General features: G+C 32.1%; 1 protein-coding gene across 1 annotated transcript; it reads right to left on the reverse strand.

Moving 5' to 3' along the window:
• Nucleotides 1-6,303: 6,303 nt before the first annotated feature.
• Nucleotides 6,304-7,818, reverse strand: LOC110420513 ((21S)-21-acetoxyl-apo-melianone synthase SDR-like). Its single transcript, XM_021433861.2, has 2 exons — nucleotides 7,664-7,818; nucleotides 6,304-7,285 (listed from the first exon to the last, which is right to left on the reverse strand). Exons 1-2 carry the CDS (start codon nucleotides 7,705-7,707, stop codon nucleotides 6,502-6,504), a joined length of 828 nt encoding a protein of 275 aa, XP_021289536.1. The 5' UTR covers nucleotides 7,708-7,818; the 3' UTR covers nucleotides 6,304-6,501.
• Between the last annotated feature and the right edge of the window lie 2,298 nt (nucleotides 7,819-10,116).

The following is a 10,116-nucleotide window of genomic DNA, read 5'->3' on the forward strand; positions in this document are numbered from 1 at the left end:
AGCCTCAAGTTAGCAGTATTCAGGTGTATCTAATAATTGGGAATTTGGATTATGACAGATCCCATCAGGCTAAAGCTTTGGGTTTCTTGGGTGGTATTTAAGTGTTACCAAAAAAGCGTATCCAACTTTTACTTGTTCACAACTATTATTAGTGCTTGCTTTTTGTAGTTGAATTTCTTGTTGGTTTAGTTTGGAATTTCTTAGCAATTTATGGGCATCCAAATGTGATGGTGAGATGTAGATTATAAGAGGAGTTATTTACTTTCATAGCCTCTGTTGAATAGCCATGGCTGTTAATAGGGGATTTTAATACTTTTGAATTCTCTCATACGAAGTTGGGTGGTGCACCATTTGGTAGTAGACCATGTGAATTGTTTCAAAATTTTAACAATGAGTTGGTTTGTTAGTTTTAAGGTTTCAAGACCATATTTCACTTAGAAGAAAGGTTTGGTTACTAAAAGACTCGATAGGGCAATTTGTAATGTTGATTGGAGATTGATGTTTCATGAAGTGTGGTTCTACTTCTTCTAAGAATTGGCTTAAATCATTGGTCACTATTAGTTAAGGTATGTAATAAAGGTACTTTAAATGGTAATACAACCTTTCAATTCCAAGCTACTTGGTTAACACCTAATGATTTTAAAAATCTTATGCAATAATCTTGGGATGAATCTTTAAGTATGCATGAGTCTCTATCAAATTTTGCTAGTAAAGTGAAACAATGGAATAGGGTAGTATTTCAAAATGTATTTTTCACAATGAGAAGACTTTTGGCTCAACTTGAAGGCATTGAAAGGGCTCTTGAAACTAGACCTTTTCCAAGATTAAGTGAACTCGAATTTTGTTTGTGGCTTAAGTATGAAACAATTCTATAGTAAAAGGAAATTTTTTGGATGTAGAAATGAAAGGTAGAGTGGTTACAATTTGGAGATTGTAATACTCGTTATTTCCATATTAGAGTGACTTGTTGAAGAAACAAAGCAAAATTTCTTCATTTTTGATTTAATGATGGTAAGTGATGTGATGATCAAATGGTTTTAAAATCACTAGCCATAAGCTTTTTGAGATAATTATATTCTTCAAAATAAAATGTACTCTGAGGATTTCCTATCAAAGATCCTTTCTTAATCTTGATCAAATGGTAGTGGATTGTTTAATTAAGTCAATAGAAGATAAGGAGGTCTATAAGGCTTTGTTAAAGATGAAACCACTCAAGGCTCCAAGGATAAACAATTCTCCTACTTTGTTGTTTCAATCTTAGTGGAACATAGTTGGAAAGTCTGTTATTAATTATGTACACAAAGTCTTTGAAAGGGTAGATGTTGATGAGGAGTTATTTGTAATTACATTAAGACCAAAGAATAATGCTCTAGAAACTTTTTCTCATTTTTTGCTGATTAGCTTACTCCTGGTGGTCTTTAAAATTCTGATGCAAGTAATTGCAAATCGGTTGAAACCTTACATGAGTCACTTAGTGGCAAATACGTAGTCTAGCTTCATCCCTAGAAGACATATCACCAATAATATAATTATTGTGTAGAAGGTGGTTCATTCATTCCATAAGAAACAAGGGAACTTAGGTTGGATGATGGTAAAGATTGATCTTAAGAAGGCTTATGACCACTTTCATTGAGAGTTTATGCATGATACCATGATAAAAGCACATATTCCTGAACTTTTGATTGTCATAATTACATGTAGTAGGAATTGCTGTAGTTCCCAAATTCTATGGAATGAGACTCTTTCGGATAACTTTTCTCCATCTAAAGGTGTGTGACAAGGTGACCCATTGTCACCTTATATTTTTGTGTTATGTATAAAAAGATTTGCATATAGTATTCGTGTAGCAGTGGAGAATGGGATATGGAAGCTTATTAAATTGGGTAGATGTGGACCTCTTCTCAGACATCTTTTCTTCGTAGATGATTTAATTTTATTTGCAGAGGCTTCTAGTGCTCGAATGAAGGTGATTGCAGAAACCTTGGATGACTTTTGTGGTTGTTCTGGTGAGAAAATAAGTATTAGGAAGTCTTCATTTTGTTGCTCAAATAATGTATCTAGTGACCTTGTTAATTATTAGCATTAATCTCAGGATTTTCTTATTCAACAAATCTTGGAAAATACCTTAGATTTCCTTAATTGCATGGACACAAGGGGGTAGTTCTTTCACTATGTGGAAGAGAAAGTCCAAAGTGGTTTAAGTTTTAAGAAGGCTTCAACTTTGTCTTTTGCAAGAGACTCACACTGGTTAGATTTATGTTGGCCACCATCCTTCATTATACCATGTAAATAGTGTCCATTCTTATGGAAAGGTGTAAGAGAATTGAATTGAAGATTTTTATAAGAAGGGGATTCTAATAATAGGAAAGTGCATTTAATGAGTTGGAAATATGTGTGCAAGCCTAAGAATGAAGGAGGTTTAGGCATTAGGTGTTTACGAACAATGAATGATGCATTCATACATAAAGTGTGCTAGTACTTGGTTACCAAACTAGAGGCTTTATGGGTGACAGTGTTGAGACCTAAGTATAACTTGTACTCAAGTTTCATCTTGGATTGTGCAAGTCAAGTTGAGGCCTCTTCTTTTTGGTTATCTGTTAGTAGACTTTCCAAGACTTTTAAAACCCACATACGGTGGTCAATTGGTGATGGATGCTTGGTAAGGTTCTGGCATGATGTTTGGCTTGGAGAATATCCCTTAAGAGAGGTGGCCAATTTGATAGGAATAAACTTGGTGGACAACAGTTGTGTAAGGGAATTTGTACTGTTGAATGGAGAGTGGGATTTGAGTCGAGTAACAAGATTATTGCCTACAATGGAATTGGATTTATTATTAAATGCTCTTCCACCTATTTCTTTAATGAGGCCTATTGTTGATTTCTCACGTAAATGCACGTATCATTAACAAGTAATATAATAGTAAGTAGAATTCGTTCTCACAGAAAATTGAATTAATTCCTAATTGCTAGCTACTAAAATTTTAACACCCTAATCTTATCCAAATAACCTAATTATTAAAAAGAAAAATTGAAACTAATAACCAAAACTAATCCAAAATTTATCAGCAAAATTATTTTATTAAATTCGAGTGACTACCAGACCTAAGTTTATGAGAAGTGCTAATTCGGTTCGTCGGATAGACTTCATTCAAGAACGCCGGCGCCCCTGAAATCAATAAGAAAACAAGTGCTAAGTTTCATCTCAATATTTCATCTAATTATTGTTTTTATCTCTTAAATTAGTTTAATGGATTAAGTTGTTAACCTAGAGTCCTAAATTATTTACAAATTTTTGTCAAGTTCCTCGTAAAAATACCTCTCCCAATTAATTTACTATAGGTCTATGCACATTAAATTAAAGATAGATTCATTAAGTTCATGCTCTAATTTAAGCTACATATGGCTTATAAGTATATGTCTACCCTATCTGTAAATCAAATCACGTAATCAACTAAGTGCATTCGATCATACACTATTCTATTTTAGGTTTACCTAAATGTCCTTCATCAAGGTTTAACTTAGGTTTCCAATCTAATCTAACTAGTGGCCAGTCAGTCAGAATAATTAAGAATAGAATAAAATAAACAACTTAAATCCATAAAACATAACCAAAAGAAAGATAAATAAATCATACTATATATTAAGTTTAATCATAATCTTAGATAAACAGTTTAGTTCCTCATCAAGTCATACATCATAATCAAATAAAATTTAAACATTAAAAACAAAACCAAGAGAATAAAAGAATACAAAAAATAGAAAAACTTAAGAATTGTATTCTTGATATTTAAATCTCCTTGAATCCTCCAAATTCTTCTTAACTTCAATGACTTTGTGGCTTGACTCTCAACTGTCAATCCGGTGTTTTGTTCTCCTCTAAAAGTCTTCCGAAAGATTGGTTTTATAAGGCTTTGAAGTTAAGCCAAGTTGGGTGAAGAACGAAGTCAATTCCAATCAGGATTTCCTCATCAGACTACTTGAGCCATAGCTTCGATCAATTAATTAGTGGAAATCATAATTTCTCTAGAATTACTACAGTGCATCAAATTTGACAAGATTTTTGACTATCTTTTTGATTGAACTAGGCAAAGTGGAAAACATAAAAGTTATATCTTTTTCTCGTATCTTTCCAATGGTCCAAAAATAATTTCATTTGGACCTCTGTAGAGAGAGTTATAGTTAAAATCCCGAAACATCAGCAATGAAAGTTTAAACCTTGAAATTGCTTTCCTTCTTTCATTAAACCTACAAAAGCACAAATAAATTAATAAGAACCTATCGTAATTACATTAACACCAAATTAAGCATAAAATTAACTAAGAATATATTGACCCACTTAAAATAATTAATTTAAAATAATTTAAATAAAACTTCCTAATTTCTATGCATTACCATAATAACTAAGCTAAATTACTGTTAAAATTAAGCCTAAATAACTCTATATCATAGACTTATCAAGGCCATATGAATTGTATTGGGCTATGTCACCTTTTAGGAAATTTATGGTAGCTTATGCATATGAGATGTTAAGAGGAGTTTGACCTCTTGATGGGGGGATAAACAATAGGTTATGGAAATTGGCATAGCAGTGGAATGACCCTTAGAGAATAAGAACATTCCTCCTTCAATGTTTACAAGAATGTATACTGACTAACAAGGAAAAAGCTTGAAGACACATGGTGAGTGGGATGACTTGCCCTTGATGTTAAGTTGAAGAAGAATCTGTTTTGCATGTTTTTCATAATTACCTTATAACAAAACTAGTTTGGCTTAGAGTGTTGTCTCAAAGTGAATTTGGTCAGTTCCTTATGCCTAATACTTTTGGTTGGATGATATTCAATTTGAGTCGCAGGAAGTTTATGGGTTGACAATATTCCTTTGGACAATTATTTTTGGAGTTTTCTGTTGGTTTTTATGGAAATGGAGGAATGCTTTGTTTTCGAAGATAAAGTTTTATCTATAGAGGGACTCATGAACCTGATAAATAGCTTTTCTGTGAATATACATCATTCGCCATTAATATCTTAGGGTGGTACTAGTTCAACTATCTTCAGACAAGAATAAGTGCTTATTGGATAGTTTTCCCTTCCAGAAGGTTGGATTACACTGAATTCTGATGGTGCATATAGATGTTTTTTTGGTCAAGCTACTACTAGTGTTTTATTACAGACTCATATGGTGAATGGCGTGGTGGTTATGCAGCTCGCTTAGGTTTTTGTACAGCATATCAAGATAAGCAATGGGAGTTTATAGGGGACTAAATTTGGCATTGGAGTTGGGCTTTGTAAAATTATTATTCAAGTGGATAGTCAACTAGTGGGCCATAACTTCATATAGTTCCCATTTGTGCTCTAACTCCGATTTGATTAGTGTAGTACATAGTTTACTTACTCGTCAATGGGAGGTTAAGATTTGCCATATTTATAGAGAAGGTAACAAGTTAGTAGATTTCATGGCTAATAAAGGCATTGAATTAGAGGAAGTCTTTTCGGTTTTTCATTCTCCACCTATTGGAGTTAGGGAAATTCTGATGTATGACATGTTGGGGATCTGTTTTCCTCATATGATTTGAATATAAATTTTATTCTCTTAAAAATGATTTATCAATTTAACAAATTAGAATTTTAATTGCATTAAATGACTTTCATTAATAATATTTTTATTATAATTGTTCATAAGATTTATCTAACCTTTGAATGAAATTTTAATTGCATTAAATAACTTCCATTAAAGAATATTTTTTAAAATTTATAGATTAATATTATAAAATTTTAATGATTTAAAAGTCAAACTTTACATTTAGAAACATTATAATTATATATAATTATTATTTAAAGGTAATAAATAAGTAATTATTTGCAAATACAAATGACAACAACAATAACAAATGAATATTTCAATTTGCAATTTAGAAATATAATGAATAAATATGATCATTTTCATGAATCAAAATTTTTTTCAACATTTTTAGTTTTATGTGTGCTGGTATTTGTTGATACGTGGGCTACACATGAATTCTTAATTTTTATTTATTTTTAAATAATAATTATATATAACTAAAGTGTAAAGTTTGATATATAAATAATTGAAATTTTGTGGTATTAATATATAAATTATTCAACATTAGTATAAGAATTTAAAATTTTTTGAAAGAAAGTCATTCGAATTGTTATTTAAAATTTGGATAAATTTTGTTAAATTCAAGAAAGAAATTTACGATGGCAATTTAGAAATATAATGAGTAAACATGTCTATTTTCATCAACCGTTGACTTTTTTATATATTATAAATAACATTATTGAAATACTTGAATTTAAATATTTTTGCACCCTCTAATTTTGGCGTGCCATGTAAATAAAGAACATTAATGAAACACCTCCAAGTAACATCTCTATTGCCTATTGGTACACCCCATTGTTTGAACAGCAAGGATCTCCAACAGGACTGAAATTATGACTGTATGAGAGATAAGAAAGCGCCCTCCACATCCAGATTTTTCATTTTATGGAACAAGTTTAAAAGCCTTCATCATGGTAGGATTAACAATGCTGAACCCTCCATCCAGCACTACGTTGAGCCCGCTCGCATAATTTGCATCATCGCTAGCCAAATAAAGCACAGCTTGTGCCACTCCCTCTGCCTTCAACACTTCCCCTTTGAGATTCCCCATTGCACTGGAAATTGCTTCTACTTTTGGAATGTCACCGTCGGTAGGTGCAGACATGGGAGTCGCAACAATAAAAGGCGACACACAATTTACCCTTATACTGTATTGGCCTAGCTCAGCTGCCAAGTTCCTAGCTAGACCCACTATCCCATATTTTGATGCTGTATAAGCATAGCTTGCCATCCCTGCAATTGCTGTAGTAGCGCTAGCAGTGAAAAGTATGCAACCTTTTCGCTGAGGGATCATGACTCTGGCAGCATGTTTGGCTCCTAGAAGAGCTCCCGCTAAGTTTACACCAACAACGAGATCCAAGTCCGATTTTGTAGTCTCCAAGATGCTGCTGAACGGACGATCCAAAACGCCTGCATTGTTGTACATTATATCGAGCTTTCCATGTTTGACGATGGCGGTGTCAACAAGGTTGCTAATATCATCCTCATTTGAAACGTCACAGTGGATGTAGGAAGCATTTTCACCAAGCTCGTCGGCAAGGGCTTGTCCTAGGCTATCTTGGATATCGGCAATTACAACCTTGGCACCATTTTCATGGAAAAGGCGAGCTGCGCTGGCTCCAATGCCGCTAGCGCCGCCAGTTATGACTGCCACTTTGCCCTGTAACCTTGAAAGTTTTGACAAGACAAAACCGGGGTGTAACATATCATTCAAAACATAGATATTAGGCCCCAGATGATCTATTGGTAATTAACTTGATAGATATTAATTATTCATGCAAGCTTATGAATTCATTGTAAATGGCAAAATTTTGTACAAATATAACAAATTAAATTGAACAGATAGACATACTGATAATTTCTCAAATACTAATTCTTTCGTTCAAAAATTTTGACGATCATACCATTTCAGAGTGGGAAAATGGTAGAATTCTTTTTAACAGAAGAAGATTTTTTCTTCTGAATAGAAACGACTACATAAATAAGTTCATCGGCGTAATGTTTTGAGTTTCAAAGTAACAAACAGAGAGAGTATTGAGAATTACCTTCCGCAGGGTGATGCCATAGCGGAAATTCCGGGTGAAGTCATGTGTGTTTTTTTTTGCTAGGAAATGCGAAACCCAGCAAGGAGAGAAGAGGAGAATATGAAACAGAGGGACGACTTGTGCCTTAGCGGTTAAGGGGTTTATATGTTAATGGGAAAAGACGAGAAAGATATTATATGGATACAAGGTCTAAAAAATTTAATCCTATAAATCAAATGCATGCATCTGTGGAATTTTCAAAGATAGAAATTAGTTCAACATAGCCGCCGCTGTATCCGTCCCTAAAAAGATTGGATGCAACAACTTGCCTTCATCAATCGGTAACAAATTTGAGCTTAGTTATACCCTAACCTTTTCAATATTATTAAAAACTGAAATTTTAATGATTTTTATGGACGTCAGTGAATATCTTAAGGATCATAAAAAATATATGAATGCAACTGGCGGTCGTTCGCATTTGCAGTGGGGTTCGTTTTAGCATCATAGAAATATGTGAATAGCCAAATATTGACTGTAAAAATGAAATAAAAATTTAATAAAATAAATATGCGTCACTTCCAATACTGAAACAAATACGTTTGAACGTTTAAATAATTTATTATAATATGAAAATGAGGTATAGATGCATCTCAAGGTGACACAAAGAATGTGCTTTTTTTTGGTTAAACAATTGTAATTATATCGTCATTCTTTTTTATTTGGTTAAAATCTAATTAAAAGTTAAAATATTCTATATTTAGTTTTAGAATATTTTGTACCTAACTTTTGATTAATTTTAAATCAAATTAACGGTATGATGCTAAAATTACACTTATTTAAAGATAAAGCATTTATTGATAAATATTGTGAAGAATTCGTAAAGTCCGCCTTTACGATGGTGGTCCTCCTTCTTAATTAGTTTTAATGGAGGTGCTTATCCCTCCTCAATTACTGATGGTAGCAATTTGAGCGGAGGCGGCTTTTTACTTCGCCGGATGCGGCTTGGGAGCTATATCTAGCCTCGTCCATTTGGTGTGAGGGGCTGCATTTGGTACTTTGAAGCTCTGAATGTCAACTGCCATTATTAATAAACAAATTGACGAAAAGTCATCTCATTGTAATGTTGAAATTATAAAAATTAATAAGTATAATATTTAAAAAAGCCTCTACACTATTAAAAATAAAATTTAACTAAGTTTTTATTTTTTATTATGTCAAATTAAATTTATATATTTTTTATTTTGAGTCAAATAAAAATGAATTATTGACTTAGTTAAAATGTCACTTGTCATTCTATATTATTTGATATTAATGTAATATATTGGCATGTTATAATAAATAATGGCGTGACTATGTAACATTTTTCATTTTCCATATTAATACCACGCGAGCATAAAATATCTAGTAATATTTTGACTGATGACAATTAATCAACATTAATTATAAAAACTTATTTGATCTAAAAGAAAGGTATAAAAACTTCATTAAACAGAATAAAAAAATAAGTTATTTAAATTTTCTTAAGAAGTTAAGAAATTTTTTTGAGTATTATATTAAATAAATAAGTGGTTTTTAAAATGAAAGAATGTAGTTGGTCTAAGCTAAAACTTGAAGATTGACAGATGTAATTTAGTGGATAGCCAATTGATATCAAGATTACTTCTTTGAAGCATTAATATTTGATTGATGCCATAGGTACGTTTGATTAGGTCCAAGAAATTTTGTTAATCCAACAACAAAATTGTTTAATTTGACTCGGCAAAAGATATCAAGGGGTCCACTATCTCAAGTCTTAAGCCAACAAATGCAAGTAAGTTCCGAATTTCGTTACTCCGTGAAACGCAATTTGTTGCCAAAGCTTAGCCTCCGGAAAGGTGACCACATGTGGTGAGGTATTAAATAAGAGTATTGCATACGGCTGAGCGAAGTTAGATTGGGACGTTGGATACAAGAAACTAATCAAGCTTATAATTGCAAATAATATTTGATTAATACTTTATTTTGTATTGTGTCTACGTTATATTGTTAATGGTAGCTAGGAAGTCTAATTTACTCTTAAAACAAAGATCAAACTGTCTATTTTCTAAACCCAACAATTTAAGCAAGGTAAAGATTCTCATTTCGATATTACTTGTATTCGATATACTTTTCTAATTCTAGTAAGGTGCTATTTCATTTTCAATTTTAATTATAATCATTTAAAAATTAATTCCTTAACTTAAGTGCCATACCAAATGGTCAAAAGACCTATCAAGTCCCTATACTTTCTTATTTTGTCTAATTTAGTCATTGTATTCAAAATCGAAGTAATTTAGTTCTTTAAATTTGAAAATTGCTCCAATTTAATCCATCTCTCTAACGACGTCCATTTTGACAGTTAATCAGCACTGACGTGGCAAACTTCGATTATGTGGCAAAGTATGTGTGAATTACATGATGACGTGGCCGTGCCATGTGAATTACTTCGATGGTGT

Source organism: Theobroma umbraticum, unplaced genomic scaffold (genome assembly GCF_002168275.2).
Source record: "Theobroma umbraticum cultivar Fairchild unplaced genomic scaffold, ASM216827v3 scaffold_86.0, whole genome shotgun sequence".
NCBI lineage: Eukaryota > Viridiplantae > Streptophyta > Magnoliopsida > Malvales > Malvaceae > Theobroma > Theobroma umbraticum.

Coding starts and splice junctions, on each gene's coding strand:
- LOC110420513 (XM_021433861.2), bottom strand. CDS start 7,707: ATGACTTCACCCGGAATTTCCGCTATGGCATCACCCTGCGGAAG. Junction 7,286..7,663: donor ATGGCATCACCCTGCGGAAG/GTAATTCTCAAT, acceptor AAAACTTTCAAG/GTTACAGGGCAAAGTGGCAG.